At 38.7% G+C, this 24,400-nt stretch overlaps 1 protein-coding gene across 1 annotated transcript in view; it reads right to left on the reverse strand.

Annotated features, from left to right (window-relative positions):
* MAP7 (microtubule-associated protein 7) overlaps nt 1-23,998 on the reverse strand; it is a 55,558-nt gene extending 31,560 nt beyond the window's left edge. Inside the window, exons 1-6 of the mRNA XM_009710202.1 lie at nt 23,983-23,998; nt 22,554-22,619; nt 17,113-17,190; nt 6,144-6,307; nt 5,217-5,328; nt 1,669-1,779 (exon numbers count right to left, since the gene is read on the reverse strand). Of these exons, the coding sequence (XP_009708504.1) occupies nt 1,669-1,779; nt 5,217-5,328; nt 6,144-6,307; nt 17,113-17,190; nt 22,554-22,619; nt 23,983-23,998 (547 nt within the window). The remainder of the gene's footprint in view (nt 1-1,668; nt 1,780-5,216; nt 5,329-6,143; nt 6,308-17,112; nt 17,191-22,553; nt 22,620-23,982) is intronic.
* Between the last annotated feature and the right edge of the window lie 402 nt (nt 23,999-24,400).

The raw sequence follows: 24,400 nt of genomic DNA on the forward strand, positions 1-24,400 counted from the left end.
ATCATCCTCATCTCCAGCTCGCAGTTTTGCAGGTAGGAGTAGGCATTAGAGACAGTGTTATGGGGTGCCCTTGGGAAGGTGAAGTGGGGAGCAGACAGCTAGAGCCTTCCTTGAAGCATTTACCTTAAGATGTTGAAGCTACTGGAGATATCACTGACATTTCTCCAGATACACCCTTAACTAGATTTAGGTATGTGACTTTGCACAAGAAAGAGGGCATTTATAGTGTTTGGATTTGCTTTCTGTCTTGGAGTCTGCAAAAGACAGAAGAGAGTTCCGAAGAGTTCTGTGCTGCTTTAATGAAAATGCCAAGCAAAGAATCACGCAACATTTAGTTTTTGACATGTGACCATCGCTTCCATATTCCTTCCCTTTCCTCACTGCTAGACTGCCTACTATTCAGTCTAACTTCTCCTGAATTTGAAATGTGTGGCAGAAAGTATAAGACCATGAGTTACAGTCCGTAAGAGACTATCCTTCATATTTAACTTCTGCTGCTGTTACACACCCTGCACTCCCCCACCAAGATCCTTCCTCAAAGAAGCATCCCCTGGCAAAGAACAGAAACCATCTGGGAATGTATATATACACCTGAAAAGCTAATAAAGTTAAAACTGACTGGATTTCATCATTTAGAGCAAAAAATTATCAGAGTTTTGAAATAAATTATTTCCTAATATAATGCAGTATTTTTTGCAAGTTATCAGACTCTACAACTAGGTTGGCCCACTAGGATTAACATGGCTCATTAGATCAATCAGATACACACGTACAATCATGCACATAAAACATGGCACTTAGTTAAGACACACAAATAATGACATCTATCAATCAGTTTTGCAACACAACCAAAATTCCATTCTAAAAATCATTTTTGAAAACAGGTATTTAACTGGATTGAAATGGGACAGAACTTCTCATTCTCAACAGAGGACAAAAAATCCCTACCAAGTACTTTTCTGTAAAGCTCTTTGCACAAGTTATACAAGAGACATTCTTTTCTAAAACTCCTTTAAGCTCAGTGCTTCAATCTCATAAATCCTCAGAACAGAGGCAGCAATTCAGCTACATTAATTTTTCAAAGTTTGATGGTTTAGCATTTCTGGAAAGCTGTAAACATCAAAAAAATACACTGAAATAAAGCAATCCTTGAAAAGTAACTGGACACAAAAAGTCAATAAACAGACAATACAAAAAAAAACCCATACCTCTTCAATAAAATTAATGAGAAATGGTAATAAAATAACTGCTTGAAAGCTTCATGCAACATATTCTTAGATATTCAAGAATTACTACCAAAGAAAGGAAAACAAGATAATGACAAAATGGCCTAATGCAAATAAAAGGTCATACGTGATTGCATGCACTATGGAGCAATGTATTCCTTCAATAGCTGTACCTCATTTACTAAAAACCTGACAGAAGCACTGCTTTTATCATTTGCTAAAGTAAGATTGTTTAGTAAGTTCTCTTGTTTTAAAAAACAAGAAATATATATTTCTTCTCACAGGAAAAAATGTTCAACCATTTACTTTTCACATTTGAAGTCTTTTCACTCCCACTTAGATGAAGTACAGGAAATGACTTCAGAAGCTTGTTTTATGTGCAAAGTAATACATCAATATAGAACATTCTTTCTTGCTTTTTTTTTTTTCTTTGAAACTGTACCTCTGTCTGGAGAATTTAGTAATGTTGCAGATGAGGAGGAGAGCCGCTTGTTAATGACTGGATCAACATGTTTCGAAAGGTTCATTGTTGAAACAGACCGCCTGTCTGGATCTAAAACAAATGGAGATAATGCTAATTGACAGCCCACATGCAGTAGTGCAAGTTCCTAGCTCACTAATGGGAGGAGGAAAACATGACTAGGTCACTCCTGCTCTACCACGAGAACTTTCAAAAGAGAATGGACTTCTCAGCAGACATTGTACAGGTGACTCAAAGACTAGGCACAAAACCACTTAAGTTTCAAATGTCTAAAATATTCTGTCCATTGATTATCAATCAGGTTGCAATCCAACTTAACGGAGGATCTAAAGTAGATACTAGTACACAAGATATTTCCTCGTTTCTTTCAATATTCTCAGTAAAACCTTACTCATGACTTAAAATAGAAAGCTTCAGGGAAGGACCAACATACTTGGAAGTGTGAGGCTATCATAAAAAAACCCAAACCCTTAGCACCTGAATTAAAGGTGACATTTGACAGGGAACTGTTACTAGGCAGAAGGTCAATATTTTGACAATACAATGCTGAAAGATTAAAGGTAGACTAGTGCACAAAGGAAGTAAGGGTAAGCACAAAAGGAATGAAAAGATTTAGTTAAAAATCCTGTAGTTATAAGTGGTAAACTTCCCACCACAGAGTAATTTTCTACCTGCTGTGAATGAAGTTGTAGTTAGTCAATCTAAAACAGCACACAGCTTGGCAGATAAAGAAAATGAGTCTCTGTGGAAGGCTAGAGACTACTGGTAATGCACATGCTTGGTATAGAATACTAAAGGGGTTTATTTTGCTTTTAGGTTCTGTATATTTTACAGCAGTATTACATCATTTGCCTGCACAACTGCTGCAGAGTCAGCATCGGCATCCTGAGGGGGTGATGGTTATTTCAGGAACACAGATCGCACACCCTTGGTGCACGTGTGTGTCACATGAAGCTTGTTAGCAGTGGCAGAAGAGGAGGAATGAGCTGAACAGGCCAGCTATACGCTTTCTGTTCTCTCAAAAAAAAAAAAAAAAAAAAAAGAATTACACACATCAACTACCTGTTCTCTATTGCAAATTTCCATTTAGAAATATGACATTCAGAAGATGCTGGGAGAGTCAGTTTTGCTTTTGCTTACATTTTAGGATGTACTGAACCCTCAGCACTACTCAGCGAAGCGTTCAACCATGCTGAAATGCAATGAGGCTTGAGCATATGCCTAAATGCTCTGCTGATTCATATTCTGTGCGTGCAAAAATATGTCGACATACTGTTTTGGAAGCAGATACAAACTCAGGATACTGAAAATATCAAGAAGGACATTGCTGAAATATTTCTGCAATTGCTTATTTACGACAAGTACATCAACATTGTATTTACCTGTTCTGACCTAGTGAATTAAAGTATACTCACTGTGTATGAAAAATTTTCATGGAAATAGAGTGCATGAAAAATATCTTTACTCTCCCCAGATTTATGAACTATATAGGATTCACTACAACTGGCTGGGGCAAAGAAAGATTCTCCCCTACCCCATGTGATTATTTGCTCACTTTGTCTAATGTCGGAATGACTCAGTGAGGGTATAGAACCTTCAAACTGGGTACTGGAAAGGGGGTAAACTCAGAAATGGGTTTTAAAAGGAGAAATCCAAATGTTATAGCTAAGAACAAGACCTCTGGAGGCTGGCAAGAGTACCCCGCATTGATCTATCGGGTATATTGAAAAGTGCTGTTTGGGAATCGGTACTGGAGACAGGATACTCAGGCTTCATGCGTCACAGATCTTTGTCAGAAAAATATTTGTGGGAATGGGATGGGGATTTTGATCTCTCATTTTATCTACAGCTGAGAAAATGTATACTATATCAGTACAGCCAAAAAATTTCTACATTTGGCATAAAGGATATACTGATCAAACAGCTTTCTGAAGATGACAAATGACAATCCGAAAAATCACCTTTTGTATTTGGCACGCCAACATTTCTCTTGTTTCTGTGAACACTGTTTAAATGAATGAAATTCAGCATGAGGATTTGTGCTTAAGTGTTGGCAATATGAGTCCTGTAAGCGTGAAATAGGCCAAATGCAATCCATTGCCTAGCAGATTGCCAGTTTCTTCATTTTAAAAAAGGAAAACAACCACGATCAACACATCAGCCAATGCAGCTGCTTATGTGTCTATGCTCATGTACAAAATAAATTTTAAATCCTGTGTATGTGTAGTATGCTAAAAGGGTTTTAGAAAAGACCAAAATATGCAAATTGGGTCTCCTTGAGTTCTAGTAGGCAGAATATTATGCTTAATTTCAGTGAATTGTGCCAAATCTTTAGAGTCAGCCAGTAGTAACTCTCCATAGTAAAAATAAATAATAATGAAAAAAATCTGGTACTAACAACAGTTCTAATCTATCAGCATGATGTTAAGCATGCATTGCAACTACATGAGGGTGGTTTAGTTACTGATGATCTCATTTCCTGAGAACTAGCTATGGGTAAAGGAATCAACAAACCACAGCAATTATGTACCAGGTTTTCTAGCACCACCCAGAGATCTGAAGTGGTGCTCCACGCCTGCTAAATCGAGAAAGGTGAATGATGATTCAAAAAAATAACCTAGGGACAGAATGCAAGACAATGATTTTTCACAGTAAAGAAAATTAAAATCAAATAAGTTATACAGTATTAAGCAAAAAAAAAAAATTATAAAAAAACTGTTTATTGAACTTATATATGACAAAAGATTTCAGAGCATTCTTTTCTCAACTTTTTTTTCCTCCTTGATGAAAGGCTGGACACATTGACATGTACACATTAGAGTAGGAAGAGAGGAATTCTAAGTACCACTTTCTGGTGAAAGACATAAAGGACAAGTTCTGGTTTTTAGGTTCGAGTCATATTTAACGGGGCGTATACACATTAATGATCGGCAGGTTAAGTTAGAGAAGATAACTGGGGAAAAAAGCATATAGCTAAAATTCACTTAAACTTAATTTGATCATCTAAGTTTTTCTGGGGGGGAAAAAGGGACTTCTGTCTCCAAAAAAATCTGTACAGGGTACAGATAGCTTATTACAAAGAACAATTTTTCTTCCTTGTGTCTGTTTTAATCTCACTATTTGGTCATTTCCACCAGACCTATTTTTTGAGCCATGAGATTTAGCATTTGCGCACAGTAGCTCATATCACAAGACTGACACAGCACAAGCACACCCACACATACACACACAACAGCAAAGCAGCAGAAGCGAGAAGCTGTAGCAAGATAGAGTTACAGAATTAGTGAACTCCTCAAACAAGTGTCAACTTTTGTTCGGATTTCTCCTTGTCATCTTTTTGCTACACAAGAATGTCAGAAACATGCTATTGTTAGCAATAATAAGATCAAGAGCAGAGAATTTAAATCAGCATACACTGAATCAGCTTTCCTTTTAACAGAAGCAAAGTAAATTCCAGTTAACTGGTCGGGCAGGGAAACTGGTTGGCAAACCAAGTCTCCCTTTTTTACCTGTGTTATTAATGCGGTTATGTAGTGCTCCTCCCCAGGACCACCTGTTTTGCTTTTGTTTTGGCTTCTGGCTTCTTTCAATTGTGCGACGTACAACAGCTTCATGTCGTTCCTTAAGTACAACAGGATAATATGTTTGGATACTATTGGGTTTTTAACTTAATCTTCTCATCAAACCCTGCTACCCTCCACATGGACAAAACCTAGCAGGCATCTTGGGCTTGTGTTCAAGCTTATGTGCTGCCTACTAGGACACACACTGGAAGAGGATTAAGCAGCAATTAAACCATAAATAAGTTAAAATACTAACTGTAATTTTGAAAAGGTCAGATCTGTTTGAGACGCACAGAATTGCAGAGAAAAAACAGTGGCCCTGTTATAGCAGCCACTACACAAACACACCCTAGGGCTACTACTTCCCACCTCGTATCTCCCACCTACTAAATACTAGAACAGTAGGGAGAGATAGGAAACAAAACAAACCCAAGGATGAGCTGTCTTACATAGGATCACACTGCACGTAGTTCCCAGCTTAACCAAGACACATGAGCCAAGAGTGTATTTCATTACACACTCACTTTCTTCAAGGTTTTATTAGGGCAACTAATATTTAGCTGCCCTTATAGTGAATGGCTAGGAATTAACAGGTAACCATACAAAGCCAACCCAATTTGTATTTTTCTGCATGACTTTGTGCAGTGCCATACACTGTAACCCGGACGTGCTCAACCTGGCTGCATTTGATTCATAAAGGGCACTTTAAGAAGCAGTATCTGTGCAAGTAAGGCTTAAAATCGTCTTTCATACGCTCTCTCCTACTGACCATGCTTTATGTTGCATCCTTTCCATCAACTCTTAAAAGTTTGATAGTACCATATCTTATGGTAAAAGCAAGCTGAAAAGCTTTTTCACGACCTCTATTCTTACCTTATCTTCTTCTATTCTCTGCCTTCGCTTTTCCTCTACGGCAGCTCGCCTTCTCTCTTCCTTTAACCTCTGCTCTTCTAGCTTCTTTCTGCGTTCCTCTAGGTGTTTTTCATAATGTTGCCGGGCTCTCTCTTCTCTTTCTAACCAGATGGATTCTCTTGCAGCTGTGAGAAAAATCAGAAATAGAAGTATTAACATGCTATATGTGATGAAGTCTTTAATACAGTTTGAATAACCAAGCTAAATGGAAAAAAATTTGAACTCATTTTCTTAAGAAAACGTACATAATATCCTAATCTGTCCTCATATATCAAAACATTATGTACTCTGGTCACACATTCATTTAATTTCTTCTCAGTTTACTTACTATGAATTACCACAAGAAATAGTTAAATTATTTGAGCATATAGATGGGAGCGCAGAAAGCGACGCACGTGATGGTCATGAGACAAACATCACCGAGAACCACGTTAGAAAAACGTCCGCAAACAAAGCTCACTGATAACACAGCAGCAACAGGGAACCAGGACAATAAAGTGTTCAAAACACTTTCAATTTCCAAGGCCAACAATGTAAGGGAGTTCTCTACCTAAGTCTGAGACAGTATTTTTTTAAATTCAATCTGGAGAGGGGAAAAAAAAAAAAAAAAAGAAAGAAAAAAGAGAGCCCACTGTTATAATCGCATACCCTAGAACAGCAACTCCAGCCTTCGATTAGCAGAGATATTTGTGTTGTTTGACACTACCACATACCAAAACCAAAAAATTCAAATGCTTCTAGGTGTTCAGAGCAGATTACATTACAATCACTTCTTATAATGCTAGAATTCATCTTCAAACTGCTCTTCTGCACTTTTCTGCCTACTCAAACAAATCCCACCTTATCTAATAAAGAACTTAGATTGCACTTTAAACCTTAGGTACTTGCATATGCAATCTCATGAAAAACCTCTGCCCTGAGTAGACCAGTTCATACTTAGAGTATCTCCCTCAAGAAAACAGCTCTTTACCATTTCAGATGTCAAATACTTTGCTGAGAAAAGCAGACAGCATCTTTAACTTTGCTGTGGGATGCAAACTAGCAGAGCTGTTTGTTCAGCAGCTACAAGCAACCATAAGACACCCTCTTGGTAAGCTGGGTGAAAGTTCAGCAAGACGTTTGCAGGAAATTTAACAATCGTAGCTAGAATAATTACAGCAACAAGGAATAGTACAGTTGCTTAGATAATTACTAACAATAGATATGAGAAGTGATACCTACAAATGTAAAATACTAACGCAAGAGCCAACAGCAGATTTATAGAAATACTTTATGCTAATTTAGTGAAGTGACTTGAAGGAGAAATGTAAACTGCAGACTAAGACAGAAAATAGCAGAATATGGCAGAAAAAGCAGCTTCCAGGCCAACTGAAATCTGCAAAGGCTCCTTCTTCTATACTAAAGCCTTACAACATAACAAAATATAGCCAAAATTGGTGTTCCAACTGCAAGACTGATTTGTAAACTAGAAACATGCATCTGCTGCCCCTTCTTGGGAGCCAATAGTCCACCAAGAGAACGGATGGACAGAGAGATGACTCTCACTATGGTCTACCCTTCTCCTGGAACCACATGACCCCTCATGGTGCTATCTTTCCGTTGCCCAGGTCCAGAGAAGACTGAGCAAACTCTTTTGCAGAAGACTGAGCAAAGCACCTTTTCCAACAACTTGGGTTATACCCTGAACAACTGAAATGTAAGACATGTCACCTCTGAGGTACCACGTCCTCTTTTTGTCTTTGCCTTTTGCTTAACAGTTCAACTTCGCTAACCAGTGCCTCGGGCAGAACCACTCTCAGCCTGTCACCAGAGAAGTAGTGATTTTCGCAAAAGCTTGCTCTTCCCATTAGCTTCTGCACAGTCGGATTGCAGAATAGGGTCAGCCCAGAATAGGCAGCCATCTCAGTGAACGGTACTGTTCCTTCCACTTACTCTACGTGAATTTATCTTGTTTTCTTCAGCAAACGAGGATAATGTTCTCTAAAAGCAGCAACCCAGTTAATTTCAACCAACTCCTTTTCAAAAAAAACCCCCACTTGTTACCTTTAGTACCATCTAAAAACTGGCAGAAGACATTTTTAAAGTGCTTACACTTAAAGGGAAAAAGAATAGAGTATCATTAATCTTTGAATTCTGCACTGCAAACATTTCATGGTAACTCCTCCTTTCTCCTGAATCTTTGATGACAATTTCAGAGAAAGGTAACACTTATTATTACAGGATAGCACCACTTCAGATCTCCCTATTCAAAACACACACATTTAAAAATTTTATTAACTTTTACCCATTTTGGTGAGGTTTCATGACCATTTTAACCAAAGTCCTGGCTGACACCAAGAGGAGCATCATTTGCCCTCCTCTAGGCCCTCAGTCTGTAGTTCTCCTCGCCATGCTGACAATGTTGCTCACAGGACCAAGATCAGATGGACCAAAGAAACAATCTGGTTAAAACCAGGTTGCTTCCATGCTTTTTATTTCTTCTAACATCCTTAGCTGCAGCTGGTCCTGGTGGACCTTGGTCAGCCTGGGCAGATGGGTAAGCAGAGATGCTGCTGAGGGGGTTTAGGGGGCTCTGAAACCAGAGGACAGCTCGGGGCAGAACCGGGAGTGCTGGGCAGTGCAGCACGGACTGAGTTTTCCTGAAGCGAGATAAGGCTCGATAGTTCGGTGAATTTGGCAGCAGGTCAATGCAATACATGCAGAGAAGCTGATTTCACCTTGTTGACACTTCAAACTAATTCAAACCCACCCTAAACCTAAAAGGAAGGTTACAGAATAAGGCGTCTCTGCATTTCACAGATTTATGAAAGCCTCTGCCCCAAGCTCTCATTCATTGCCTAATGCCACACACATTAAATTCCAAAGTTTTGAATCTTCAAAGACCTCTGCAGTTCAGTTTGGAGCAATATCACACTCCTGTTTCTCTGATAAGTCACATTCCTAGCTTAGGATATATTTTCTCCAAAAAATTTAATTCTTTCTCCTCCATCAACAGAACCAATTACTATATAACTGGACACCTGTCTGAAGACAGAAGTTTCACAAAAGGCACAGTGAGGCTGGGAAATCATGCCTATTACTCCTGGGGACACAAAAGGAAGGAGAGACACTCAGAGTTTGAGTTTACAGGTCTGAACAGGTAAAATACTTTATTTCATAAACCCCAATTTGAACAGAACTTAATAATACACTGTGAACAACACAATACTTTCAATCATCTTCCCCATTTCAACACTAGGGTTTTTTTCCTCTTTTTCCTCAAATAATTGTTCGTTAGTCCCAGACTGCAGTAACGTTAAATAACCATTAAATGCCGTTCCTAGAGGATATGGGATTACTCTGTCCTTCTGTTCTTTTTGTATAATTACTTCCCATGAAGCTTTTCCTGCTAGTCTTCATCTTCAGAATTGTTTCCTATTTGAGTCTACTGTTACATTTCATTTCCGATACAGAAGTGTTTAGAGGGTTTGTTTCAGTTCTGCAGACAGCATTGCACAGATACATACAGAAGCAGAGCTTGTAAGCTCATATACCAAAAAGGTATAAGATTTTATGGACTTATTTTACTCTGACTTGCACAAACTATAACAATGAGTCTTAATTTCCAGTCTTTATTACTTATCTATCTGTAGATGTCACAGAAGCGGATCTTGGGGGGCGAGCGGGGGAAGAAAAAAAGAAAAAAAAAAAGAGAATCATTCCCTATTCTCCTCTTAAAAGGAAATGTGGAGTCCATTTCATCTTTGATCTTTGTTATAAGCTTTAGCTTCCCTAGCTAACCACTCAAGAGCACAACTAAATTGTTCCCTTATGCAACATCATATGTTTGCAATTGACGTTAGACCCACCTTCACGTAGGAAATGCTCTAGACTCCTAGCATCCCATCACCATGGTGCTATACAAATGAATTAAAAAAAAACCCCCAACAGTGCACACATTGTGCTGCACAGACCCTGAACACACTAAGTATCCCAAACAACGCAGTAGTTCAAAATCGGAATTCAATCAAACCATTTTGCAGAAGTTTTGAAACATCCATTCTTTTTGAAAAAGCTAAGAGCACCTAAGGAGCACAGTAGCACATGTCTCATTAAATTCCATCTTGGTGCAGCATGTTGGCTTTTACTCAATGGTCACTTACGTACAAACTCTAATGATTGTAACAAGACAAGCCACTGCTGTGAGCCAAAAGACTTCCACAGATCCTAAGATCAACTGGATCTTTTGTGCCTGGAATCTGCTTACAATGGCAACCCAGCATGAAAAGGTTCTTTGGTTCTCTGGATGGAACATTAATCTTCAGCTTTCTGGTCCTCAGAGAAGGGACGATAAAAATCATACTTTTGTGATAGTTAAAGACAGCCCAATAACAGAAACACATATTAGTGATGTATTAACCAAGGCAAATGGAAGTGCTAGGCTGGAATAAATTATAAACAAAAGAAATAGATCTGATTTCAAACAAATATAAAAGCTACCTCCTTCCATCATCTTTAAGTTATAGGCAAAAGGCAGCAGAAAATATACACCTGTCTGTTAACATGAGGAAGCTACTAATTTTATGCTTGGACCAAGTATTTAACTAGTACATAAAAGCATGATTTATGATACATCTGTTTTCTGAGAAAAAGTGTAATATCTGTTTTCATGAATGTAACTTTTCTGCAGATAGGAAAATAATCTTTCCCACTTTTAAATTTTAAGAAGTATTAATTTCTATGTTTTCTTTTATTAGAGAATCAAAGGAGAATACTGGCTTTGTTTTCACTGCGTCCTATATGCACTACTGATGTTCTTGCATGAACTTAAGGGCTCGGGTTTTGCCATCTACAAGGCAGGCATACCCAGTGACATAAGTTAGTGTTCTTAGCTAGTCCTTAGATATATGATGATATGTTCAGGAAAAACAAAAAGTTTAAAATAACATCTTTTTATTTCATTCTCGCATCCCTATTTACGAATTTGCAGAAACTTTTTTCCTGCTACCCCAGACAGAAATTAACAGATTGTATTCTAGGGTAAAAATTGAAGTTTACTCAAGGGTTAAAGCAGCCTACTCTAAGGTAAAAATTAGGGATGTTAAGCCATTTTCTGAATACATAGGTGTGCTTCTAGAAGCACAGCAAATTGTGTTTCAGAGAGACACATACATCAAATGCCTTGCTAATAGAAAGAATTAGCAGATGAGCCTACAGGAGAAGGAAGATACCTCTAAAAGGTCCGAACATCTTGGAAGAAGCCAATTTGCAGGATGTGGAAGGGGAATATACCCACTTTTATGCCGGCTCCTCCAGAAGCTATGGTAAGAGCTATGCCTGGTGCTGAACCAACGCTAGACTCCAGTACAGGTATGGTCCAACGAACAGGCTCAGCCCCAAGAAAAAGCCGTAACAGCTTCATGATACTTCTCTCCCTTGTAATAACATACAGTCTGACAACATGCAAGAATCATTCAAAGAAAGCTTGGTTGTCATTCAAATAGTACCTGCATGCTGAAAGCTTAAATGGCATAGGAATATCTACCTTAAAGCTGGAAAATACAAAAAGTCACAGCCTGATCCATGTTCTACCTCATTACTTAGTACAATCTATAAATTTGAACACAGTCATGTGATACAAGGACACAAAATCACAGCATAAAAGCAAGTTTTATAAATTGAGCCCTGGACATGCTGTTAATACTTGCTGCTTGTTAGCAAACTAGCGATGCTGGATTAGATTACAAAGCAACGTAATGAAAGTTATATTTCTTGCACCTCTGAAGTGAATAATAAAGTAAAATAAAACAACGTCAATCAAGAAACATACATTCCAATATTAGGAGACATGTAAGACTTGAAACCAATCCATTTTACACTAGAATTAACTAATTTAATGTGGGAGATATTAACTGCAAGCCATGCACGTTCCTTTTGTGGAAATCATTTTGTAGTTTCTTTCCCCAACCATGCACACATACAGAGCGCTGTTCTTTGCGCGAGTTTTAGGCTGCAAGGGAAGGGGGAGCATGCATTAAATGTCAAAGTCTCTATTTTCCGTTAATCCATGTGAAGCAAGGGATGTCCCCCCAGCTCCTCTTTTGCCATCTCTTCACTTTAGTCCTTTTTCTTCTGGTTTACTGCCTATACAAAGGCAGATCAGTCTAGCACCGCACTTTCTCAGTCTGTCTTTTGCATCCACCTTGGATGGACAGCTTACCTGAGTAAAGATCCTATAGCCTTTGTCAATCTTTCCAGCCTTTATCTTTTCTGACTTTACAGCACTGACCTCAGCAATAGCTTTCTCCTCTGACCGCTGTTTCACCTTTCCTCGCTGCCAGCTCCACACTGTCTGAGACTGCGATTGTCTCCTTGCTGCATTAGCAGAAAAATGGATCAGTGATGCTTTAACCGTACCTAAAAATGGGGACGTTCCACAGAAACGGCTGACTGACTGAATTAGAAGGTGAACTTCAGAGCTGTAATTAAAGCTGAAGTTCATGTTAGATTCTCGAAGCCAACCTTTCCCCAGTAACCATGCTCTGAGGGACATTCAGCACAGAAATTTTTAAACTAATCTTCCTTAAAAATTGTTTTCTTGTCTTATAAATCCTTCTGACACTGAAGTCTTCTGAGGACATCCCCAAATGATTTGTATGGTAGGGTCACCGATTCCCTGTTTCTGTTGGATAAAGTTCTGTCCCCAATTGCCAGAGAATAAGCCAGAAAGAATTCACTGAGAAAAAAATTGTAATTTTTATAAATGTGATATTTTGCCAATGATCACTTTCAAATCAGAGAGGAATACGTACCATAATGTGATCTTTAAAATATTATTTTAATGCTTATGCGCTGTAAGTATTAAGAATGTAACGGATTTAGCAAACTTGAAACTCAGACATATTCTAAAAACTAAGATTAATAACACGTTCCCTTAAATGAAGAGTTAAGTCAGACAGCAAGATTACCATCTTTTGTTCCCAATGCCGGAAACCAAATAAGCCACGTGTCCTTGTCAGGATCATAATTGTGATAAGAAAAGGTCAGTCTTCAAACAGGGTAAGTGTAGATAAAACATGCACAGATGTAAGACTTAAAATGTTTTTCTCGAGAATCAGGGACTGAGATACTGCAAATAAAACCAAGAAATCCCAAACTCTTCCTGTTTGCTAGGCCGCTACCCAAAACTATTGGAATGAAACCCATTTTAAAATCTTTCCCTGCTGAAAAACACATTTTCATTTTTCTTTTCAGTTATGGAGAACCAGGTCTATGCTAATAAAGGGAACGTGCCCAGAGACCAACTGGCATGGGACAACTTTGAACTGTACTACTCACTACTACCCTCCAAAAGGGCAACAGTACTCACTCAACACGTGAGGAAAAGCCCATGGGTCTCCCCTGCCAATTCCCAAACCTTGTCTGGGAATCAGCGAGGAGACAGCTAGTTGGCTGGAGTCAAAACCCTGCCAGGATCCATCATAAGTTTAACAGCAAGAACAATTGAGTTTCAGCACCAGGGAACACTCTTCAGCACTGTTCAATTTGCCAGTACAGATAACATGAATATGGCAGAGTTAAGGGTGAAGCCCCACTACTGAAAAAGCAGTGGCTTTTGTTAAACTTTTCCAGTTTGACCAGGCCATCTACTGTGTTTGCCTTCATGAACAACCCAGTTCTGACCTGTGTGTCTGACACAGCCCCCAGTGCCAAACACATTGGCCAGCCTGACGCATGCAAAGGAACCATAGTGCCAGCTCCCTTCACTCTGTCCTCCAAAAACAGCCCCCTTTGAGAGCCACCACCCTCGCCTACCACCGCCTCTCTTGCGATTCCCATCTTGCATGATCCAAGAGGGCTGGTCTCGCACAAAGAGATTTGATATTCTTATTTTAAAGGCCAGATGTTCTCTTCATGCATAGGCAATACGGGAAAGAGCACTAGCAGAAACGGCGCAAAAATGAAAACGTGATTACTAAAGAGCAAGTGACACACTGGAAGCATTATTTATAGTCAAGTAAAGATTACCCTAATAATCCTTTAAAGGTCTGAACGTACATATCAACATGTAATACGTACATTACCAAATGGTCAGGGAAATAAAAAACTTGAAGCATGGCTGCTAAGCAATTCCTTTATTTCTGCCCATGTGAAAAGGCAAGTCTAAGGATAAAGCTAAAAAAACCAAAAATCAATACAATGTACTAGTCATGGAAAACATGAGTTGCACAGAGCAAAGCCAAAGAATTAATCTTTCAGAAGTGTTCGGATGGCATTTCAAAAGCAATGCCTTTCCTACAGTAAAAGAACTAAAAAAAAATCCTTCCTTCTTGATGGAGCGATCAGCCAAAATAGCGTATGTGTCCCTCTGTACCTTCTACGTTTTCTAAAGAAGTTCCAAAACTAGACATGAATATCCTACGGTGGAAGGGGCATTTTTGTAGAAGCCTTTTTACTGTTTTCAATTAGGTAGCATGGCACGGATCTTCAGGAAACAGCAGGTATCGACAGTCCCACCACACACATGCTATATGTATCCAGACAACAAATATGACAGCACTCATCTTTCCTGCACTCCAAACTCTCTTTAATGAGAGAAGAGGTAGACACCCAGGTGTGGTAAGTAGAATAAGACTGCTAAAATACCACTGCCAGGTGCAAGCAAATCCTCAGGAGTGCAGAACACATACTGACCCATTATACCACAGTGAAGCCACATCGATCACAGCACAGTGGAACTTGAAAAAAATTAAAGCTTGAGAGTAAGCAAAAGGGGGAAAAAATAGGCCTCAGATCAATCCTCCGGTAACATCAGAATATTGCCTAATAAACAAACATAATCATTATTAAACTGGTACACCACATGATCTCAACAGAAGAGTCAAACAACTTAATTTTCATGAAAAGATGGATAATGTGACCTCCCACAGGTCAAGTTGCTGAAAGTACAAAACAAAACTGCCAGCTCTACTCTCACAGAACTGAACGCTGTCCCTTTTTTGGAGAGCAGAGAATAATTTCACTTGAGGTATGACTGAAATTCTCAGCTTCTGCTTGAAAAGAAACCTTTGCTAAACTTGACAGATCCCCTGAATCAAAAGGGGAGGAATTAAGTTTAAATCCAACTTAATCCTATAAAAAAATTTCCTTCCTTCAGTCGCTTTACTGTTGCATGGCTGATGTCCCAGTATTAACAAAATCCAACTCTAATTTTCATCAAGACACATTTATGTAACAACATTATACAACCTGATGTTCAAGATAAACAGCTTAGGCATTTCTTTGCTATGGTTCACATGACATGAATGACTGATTATCTAGGTTCTGCACTAAAAAAAAAAAAAAAAAAAAAGAAGCTTGCATGCCATTGTAAAAATCATTGCTTTGCTCTACTGGAACACAAATCTCAAGAGACAGCTCCTAAATCATAATATTAGCAGACAAATATACAGACAAAAGTACAACACAACTTTCAATTTTCTTGTTAGTTCAAAATAATTCTTCATGCAAGAACACACAATATACTCATACATCACGGGACATGCAAGACTCCCATTTAGGAATGAAGGATTCTATGCCAACTTAAGAAAAACTCTACGGTTTGATGTTGCTTTTAAAATACCACACAAAACGACATGTTTCTCAACAGAATTTACATCCTTCCAATAACAGATATTCATTTATCAATAGCAAAAGGGAACAGAGTTCAGGAAAATTTAGGGAAAGCATCTCTCTGCACTTGAGTAAAGCATTGTTACTACACAAGGATCAAACCTGAAAAAAGAACATATTCAAGACATGCAAGTGTCATCTATGACAAATTAATTAAAATGGACCAGTAACCTCCACTTGCTCCAAAATCTGAAGAAACGAAGCCTATGCATACCATCAACCTCGACTCCAGGAGCAGCTTTTTAGGGCTTGGCAATGTCATCCCCTTGAGCAAGTCAAAACCAAAGCTTTCCTTTTCCCCTCCAGAACAACCCTAGCAATTCATGCCTGGCTAACATGATGTTACAAGGTGCTGTAAAGAAGGAAAGATATTAATGCTATTAAGACCTAGATGGCAATAAATCACAGCTGTCCAGGTTAGAAAAAGCAGCATAACTCTGGCCATTCTATAAACTTACGTAAGCTAGAAAATGGAAATAAAGAACTTCTGTTTCTCAAGCCATAAGAACAGTGCAGCATCCAAAGAAGTCAGGGTGAACATAACATGTGAAGAAAAAAAAGAAAAAAAAAAAGGGAAACACTTGTGTTCCCCAGCCTCCCAATTGCCACAGAATGTTGTGGTGGCCAAATGTATAAATAGTTTTCAGAAAGCCATCAATTTGGCTTGACATAATTCCATAATTCTTTCACCACCACACTCAATATATTGCCCATCACTAGCTGCTTATTAAGTAACCTTCACCTTCACTATTCACTTGAACAGTGTTATGCATGCTCATGCATAGGTGACATTTTATAAGATATTGAGAGTATCTATGATAACTATGAAGGGTTTTACCTGAAAAAAACCAACTTTATATAGAAAAATTCAAACCATACATTGGCAACATGTTCTGCAATTCTGTTTTATGGCAATAAAGGATGCATTCAACATATTGAGTAGTCTAATCTTAATTGGTAAAATATTCTAAGACTTCAAAATTCCATTTACATCAGTGAAGCTTCCTTGTGTGATTTCAGAAATCAATGCTTTTTTCATTCAGACACACAAAAGTAATAGGTATGTAACAGGTATAGCAATGATGAATCCCAAGATGTGCACGAATTAAAATATCTACTTTCAAGATTTAACAGTGTATCTAGAATGACATTATTGCGTATCTGCACAACCATTTTGCTGAATGCTCCTAAAAGCAAATTGGCAAAAATATTGCATGCAGATGATAGTCCATTAAAAAAACCCCAAACAATAAGAAACCCGATATAGAGTAGGCCTTACCTAGCTGTTTTTCTCGTTCTTCTCTCCGTTCTCTAGCAAGTCGTTGCCTGTCATCAACCTTTAGTATTGTTGGATGATCTACAAATGGAAGGAGGGGGAAAAAATATTAGGCACATAACATGAAAATCAAATAGTACCATAGACAAGCTTTTAGGGGACTGACCATTAAAGAACTCTAGTTATTCTACTTTCAAAATAGATCACATTTCCAGAAATCCATCTTATGAAAAAAAATGGAACAATTAAAAAAATCTGGATGCATTCTAATTATCAAGATGTAAAACACTCCCAAAGAACAGGCTAAGTTGTAACTCTGAATTCCAAGCAAGACTATGGCCTGTGAAAACCCAGGAAGAAATTTTGTTTTGTCTCCGAGCCTATAATGTGATTGCTTGAGAGCATTCTGACAAAATACTCTGTCACTCTACAACCTCTCTCCAAAATGCATCCACATGAAATTCTAATATAATGCAGCACCCTCTTCCCACCAGTATTGCCTCAAAGAAAAACCAATAAGCCCTATTTCACAAGTCTGAAGAAGCTCAGTACCCAACCAAAACAGATTGGATCAAAACACCGTAGCGGTTCTGGTTGAGCTTCTGAAGATCGCACGCTATCGATCTCCACAGATGTTTGCGTGCACGGGTGTTAAAAGCTCTGGCAAATGCATTAAGACAGCGCATCACATGCATGCACTGGTATAATACCAGCGAAGTAAGATGGTATTTTCCTCAACTATCCTTGTAGATTGAAAGTCAGCTAGAGGATTTCTTTAAAAATATCTGCAACTGACCACTCGGCTCACAGCAATAAGGCTAAGGATAATATGAAAAATAAAATCTGTGTCAGAGCTCAGACTTGACTATAAAAATTCAGGCTTGGTTGGAAAAACATCACTTGCTCAGTGAGTTCTCTGGAAGACAACAAAATGCTAACCAGCTAGCATCCTACTTCCAGCCTCAGCAGCGGAGCTGTTCCAGACAAAAAGGGAACAAAATCCAAGTTACCAATTCATCTCAGCATGCTGCCAAAACTAATTTCCTACTCCTCCTTAATCTGTTCTGTTAAACCTGGAAAGCTGTTAATTTTATGTTTTTTTCCACTGGCACTGAAAAAGTCTGCTTTGAATAAAAACACAAGTAAACATAAAACCCCACAGAAAAATCAAAAAGATTTCTGGATATAAAGAAATGGTCTGACTTATTCTAGTATTGAGGGGAACTCAGCTTTCAAGCATTTTAAGATAAAGAACTACCTAGAATACTGTCACCATGGAAGTGCACATAAGAACAAGACAAAGATCCTTTTCAGTCTTCAGTGCAAATACACAAGTTAGCAATTTGTGAAAACATGTAAAGTCAGCCTATTTGTGTATAGACTGCATACCTATGAAAAGAGTTACTAACAAACAATACAATGGGTCATGAAAATGAGGTTAAAGATATTTGCAAAAATAAATCGCTGAAGTGAGGATGTGCTAGACAGATTTTTGAATAGTTATTTGAATTAGATGAAAAATAAGTGAGGCGCATTTCATACTCTAACAGAAGTTTCTGCATCAGGATGACAGGATTTCTTGGACGAATGAGTTCTCTGATGACTAGCTTGTTTAATAATTCTTGAACTCTCATCAGTGGAAAAACTATCATATCAACAATGGTCAGAGACTACAGCCCCAATGAATGGCATTACTAGTGATGCAAAGAGCTGCAAAGGAGAAAACCCACTGCATAGTTGGTAGGAAGACGAACATTCAAACAGGACAGCCCCAATGAAAGGTGCAACAAGTGAACCAGTCACCAGCAAAGACAAAGGTAATCCATCACCCAGTTACAGAGCAAACCTTTAATGTTCGTTGAATAGCAGACAGTGCTGCCACTTACGAAACTATGCCTAACCATGCCATTGCTTAGATTTGCCCGATGTATGGTGTAGATTAACATTTGGCTGATGTTAAGAAGCGTGCTGACTCGCAGGCAGTCTCTTCAGCATGAGGACACAGGTCAAAAGGGTAATAATGTTCCTTCTCTCTCGCAGCTGGCACACAAGGTTCAAGAAACATGGATTTCTGTAGCATGAGTAATTAGTGCTAGTGGAATAATGCACATCCAATATGAATTCCCCTGGAAAACAAGGACTCCCTTCAAGGGCTGTCAGCAAAGTCAATGTAACATTGAATTGACAGAGAATGATGAGACACCAGGGAATAACAAAATCCTGCTTCTTTCAGAATGTACTATTCTCCTTCCAGGTTTTTTTTTGCCTTTCTTGAGAGAAGAGATTTCCCTATCGGGGAGAAGCAGCAATCCTTCAAAGAGGCAGGAGGGTTACATGGACAGGCAAACTGAAAAGGTCTCCCTTAAGAATTCCTAATTATAAGCAATGGAAGGAATAAAATAAATTTTTTAAAGCTGCCCTCTGCCATTCTGTTTGAAGATATCCAATTATTTTTTTTTTTCTACATCACACACCTGATAGCGTTCTCACACACACAGCACCCCTCTCCCAACACCCCAGGATGTTAGAACAATCCTAAAGAATTCACATGAAGTTGCAGGCTATGCAGAGCATAAGTATGTCTTCGGTAACAAGCTATTCTGCATTCATTTGGGATCACAAACAGCCAAATCAATATTGGCACAAAGATGGTGACACACCTTTGTAGCAGACCAGCATTGCCTTTGCTCTACTAGAAGCTGAAGCATACATTACTGGTGCAAATCTTACATTGTTAATTAAAATGTCTTTTCTAAGCCTTGAAAATGATCCTTCATAGTTTGGCTACAAGCCCAGCCTCCAACAATTGCATTCTGAATGCAGTTGATCTGCTGACCCCCCCAGTACGTAGCTTCAATACCTTCAAATCATGGCAAAACAAGAAAGTTCACTGGGCCTGCTCCCCATTTTATTTCTCACGTCTCTGCTCATTAACAACCCGCCAGTCAAATACCTGGGGGACTGGTATTTCTTCTTATTCGGTAGGAAAACCAGGACAAACACACAAGGTACTTTGTACCCTCTCTTGCTCATATTCATCACCACGAAATAGCTTTAAGTTGCTGCACAAGGAGATGGGAAATATGTCACTTGTAACAAATCCTGCAAGAATTCCTCAATTCTTACAGAAAAAAATGGGTATCTGGGCATAGGCAGAGCCTTACAGAGCACACTCCAAGAAGACCCCCATGCTGCTGTAGAAGTGGCAGTCTGGTAATGATGCAATCCGTGTGAACTCACGCTCAACAACCTATTTCACTACACTTACGTAACATACAAATGCTTAATATTATGCCCAAGAGGGATGTTTGGAGATTAAATAAGCCGTAGTTCTATAAAGGGGAAATTAATTTTGTACCTATTGCTGGAAATTAAGTCTCTAAACCACACATGGAAACAGTATTTTTCCATAAACTTACAACACTTACTATCAGTTCAAAATTCTTTTTAAGAATTTACTATTTCATTTAAAAGAGTTTAGAAGCCATGAACGGTATTTTGTAGAAATTCAGCACTAAAATGTCAGTCATTTTTGGACCCTAATTATATTAACAAAAGGAAAACGTGAGCTTTTCATATCTTCTATATAATTAATACTCACTCAGCTCTTAAGCACAGTTGACATTTGTAGAAATCAGGTTGTAATTTTGCTAAATTAGTAACTGCCATATGTACTTACTGCACGTGGCCAGTTTCTGTGGCTCAGGTAACCTCCAGCTGCACTCAGTGTGACTTCAAAAGTCAGACTACTACTGTTCTTCATTTCCATCTATAATCCTCTCAATCTCTTCTCACAAATGGCTGCTTCCCTTCTGCCCTTGACTCCTAGGGTGTTAATTTCTTATACTAAAGAAACTAAAAGGGATATCAAGTGGAAAACAACAGCCAGTTTGTACATTAGGTCACAGGCGTGCTGCAGGGAGAAAGAAAAGTAAGCCACAGCGTTATTGCAAAAGATGCATTGCTTAGATCGCAAACTCTCTTTCCTTTGCACTGCCATGCACACTTTCAGAGTTGCCTTGGGCTCCTAATATTTGTTCAGCCTGTAGACACCTTCCAGACAATAATGACATTGTTTATACTGACAGCTGTCACTCCTGCTGCAAACTCTTTGGTTTGGTTTTTAACCAAAACAGTCTGACACAAAATTCATATGCAGTCTAAAGAAAAAAAAAAACAAAACACACCAAGCACAACACCACCACCTCCAAACAAAACCCAAACCACCAGCTCTCAGGAACTCTCCCCAACACGGACTCTCAACCGCTGGCTGCAGAGTTAAACCCCGCAGATGTGCCTGTGCCCTCCCTCTCTCCAGCCCCAGGAATTCTGTGTTCCTTTCTACGCACTGGCATAGATGAAGGAAACATAGAAGCAGAAAGGACACCCTTCCGAGGAATGAAAACTGGGATTAAACTACTGCAGGATAAAGTGGATATTGAACAATGTCCGACGCCAAGAGTTCTGTTTTTGCCGTGCAAGTGAGCAATGTTACCTCCATTCTCTCCTCTTTTTCCCCATTGCCCTTCCGATTGAGAGCAGCTGTGAATGCCATGCTTTGTGCGGGACCCAGCACCGCCTGGCAGAGCGTGGGAGCTGCGATCCAAACCCAGACAGCACTGGGATCACTTCCCGCTGGGGACGTAGGCCAAAGGTACCCAGTTTGGGGATAGAGACGAGTCCATCAGTACAAAACTGCCACTGAGCTGCCAAGCCACCAAGGAGTCGAAAAGGGAAAGCTCACAGTGTTCCTAGACCTCAGCAACACAAGCACCTATGGTTTCTCAGGCATCTAAACAAGATCACTATTAACTGTGTACTTTAAGCTTGGGTACTTACACTGCAATACAGGCAAAATTTAGATATTTAAATGTTCTTCTGGATCTTGGTCTAAGCATGCAAGTAGAACAGACTCATGGCATCAAGGACTACATTAAGCATTTTAATACATAGACCTTCAACGGTGTAAGGAAACAGTGAATTACAGCCACACAATGTACCAGTCAGGTATAGTGAAGTAATGACAAACATCTGCCACTGCAGAGAATATATTATAGAATATGGCATGCTTTGTAAAAAGTAAAAAGTGTCTGAACAGAAGCACATTTATATAAAGCTGTAAATCTCTGCCTACAGCAAATAATTCTCATGCAAGCACAGATGCAAGTATAGTGGCTTCTGTTGCCTTATCTCACCTCCCAACCCTCATTCCTAAGCTGTACTAAAATAAATAAATAAAAGATATTTTTCAGTTTTGCTTCTTTGCAAACAATCAGATATTCCAGCCTAACTAAATATGAACAGTCACTGATACTAGTTTTGACTGAAACACTAGGAGATATGCAAGAGCCTCAAACATTTCAAAAGTTCCTAAGGACACAGCTGTTTTTCATACACCATTGAGACAAGCAGCCTTATAACATGAAGCATATGGAATGGCATACCTGGTTTAGCTCCGGTGTTGCTTTGTCCTGATGTGACTTTCTTCTCTTGTATTTTAGAACCTTCATCTGTTAAAATAAGGAAGAAATGGAAAGAGATTAATTAACCATCTTACTAAACAAAAGCACAACCACTCTATAATAATGCATCTTTTTTTTAATTTCCCTTTTTCCCCCCTTTATTTTATTTCCCTTAATTCCCTTTAAAACCAGACCGTTCTGAAATACCACTTTAATTCTACACCATTTTGCACAGAAAAAAACCTGAAGGTTACACAGAAAACACTGAAGCCACAATACAAGTTCCCCATTCAAGATAAGGAAAGAGCCACAAGAAGATTCCATTTTAACAATGTCGTTTTTAATAAGGTGTATGATTTTTTTTTTTTTTCCCATGCTATGCTAATGCTATATGTGCAGCTAATTATTCTTCTTCCTTCTCCATGATGCTTTGGAAATCACCGCTTCCAAAGAACAGCAGCCCCTAATTTTTTATTTTTTTTTTTAAATTTAACTTCCCTTGGAGGAAGCTGAATTAATCACACTGATAAAAGCAAGTTAGTGGGAATAACAGAACGAAACTGCAGAGTGGACTTGAAGAAGCAAACATTCAGAAGTTGCAATGTTTGGATGCAATGAAGAAAACATGTTGCTAAAGGTGACTTGCAGATCTTAGGTGTCTAAAGGTATGTTACAAGATACGGGTAAAAACTTCATTGACTCTTTACAAATTACTAACACATGCATTATGCAGAACTGCAGAAAGGACAATTTATGACCTGAATGAAACCTAACAGGAGAGAGAGTCCCATTATTTTCCATACACTTTTGATCAGGCCCTGTCAGTCTAGAAAGAGAGAATTCTGGGGCTTTGCATGCTCTTTCAACAACCCTTTATAAAGCAAAACCAAAAGATTCATTATTATACTTCAAATCACAACTATACCCTTGGCTCAGCATCTATTTACGATCACAAGCCGAGACAGGAAATCAGATGCCATGATTTTCTCAGCTTACTACTCATCTTTGTGCCCAGCAGCTCCACTACAGGAGCGTTTGAGCCCAGAACACAGCAATCTGGGAAGAGTCTAAAGACAGACTGTAAGAATTCTAAGAACCCTTCCACAAACAGCTTGAGAGTACTTGCGAGCAAGGATAAAAAGATAGTTATATTAATAAAGCTTAGGGGACGGAAAAAAACCAATTCAATTAAATTACCACTAGAAATGAAAGTCGGAAAAAACTGATTTTAAAAGCTAAACAGGGACTACTGCATTAGACCCACTTTAGAAAACATAATTTTAAAAGTTTTTTCAGAAGGCTCCAAGCAATTTCCTATGCTTGTCAGCTTTAACAATATACATTCAGGCCTTAGTGCCTCAATGAGTTCATTCCCTTCATGGCCTGACAAAAGTCTTCGTTTCCCCTTTACCTCCTTCCACAGGCATGTTTCAGGATGAACAGAAAGGATAAAAGGTAGCAGGAGGAACCTATGTGATGCTTACTGTACCTTTTTTGTAGGGGGAGGCAGGTGAGGGAAACAGAAAAATAGTGTTGATCAAATGCTTACTGTTCAAGAGCAATGTTTTGCTGAGAGCAGCATTCAAAAATCATATTATCTCACCAAAAAAACTACGTGTGAAATCTTAAACAATTGTCAAAAGACAGGCACTCCCCTCCCTGACAACTGTATTAAGTCTCTCGTGATCAATAGAAGTAACTACTGTTGATCTTAACAAATATTGATTCCAAATCACAATAAGAATTGTCACACCTTAAAGGCAGCCCAACAAAAGATTTTAGTATTTTGCCATTTTAAAGGCCTCATACAAAGGACTAGTTTGACCTAC

The sequence above is a fragment of the Cariama cristata genome, unplaced genomic scaffold (genome assembly GCF_000690535.1).
Source record: "Cariama cristata isolate BGI_N322 unplaced genomic scaffold, ASM69053v1 scaffold4371, whole genome shotgun sequence".
Classification (NCBI taxonomy): Eukaryota; Metazoa; Chordata; class Aves; order Cariamiformes; family Cariamidae; genus Cariama; species Cariama cristata.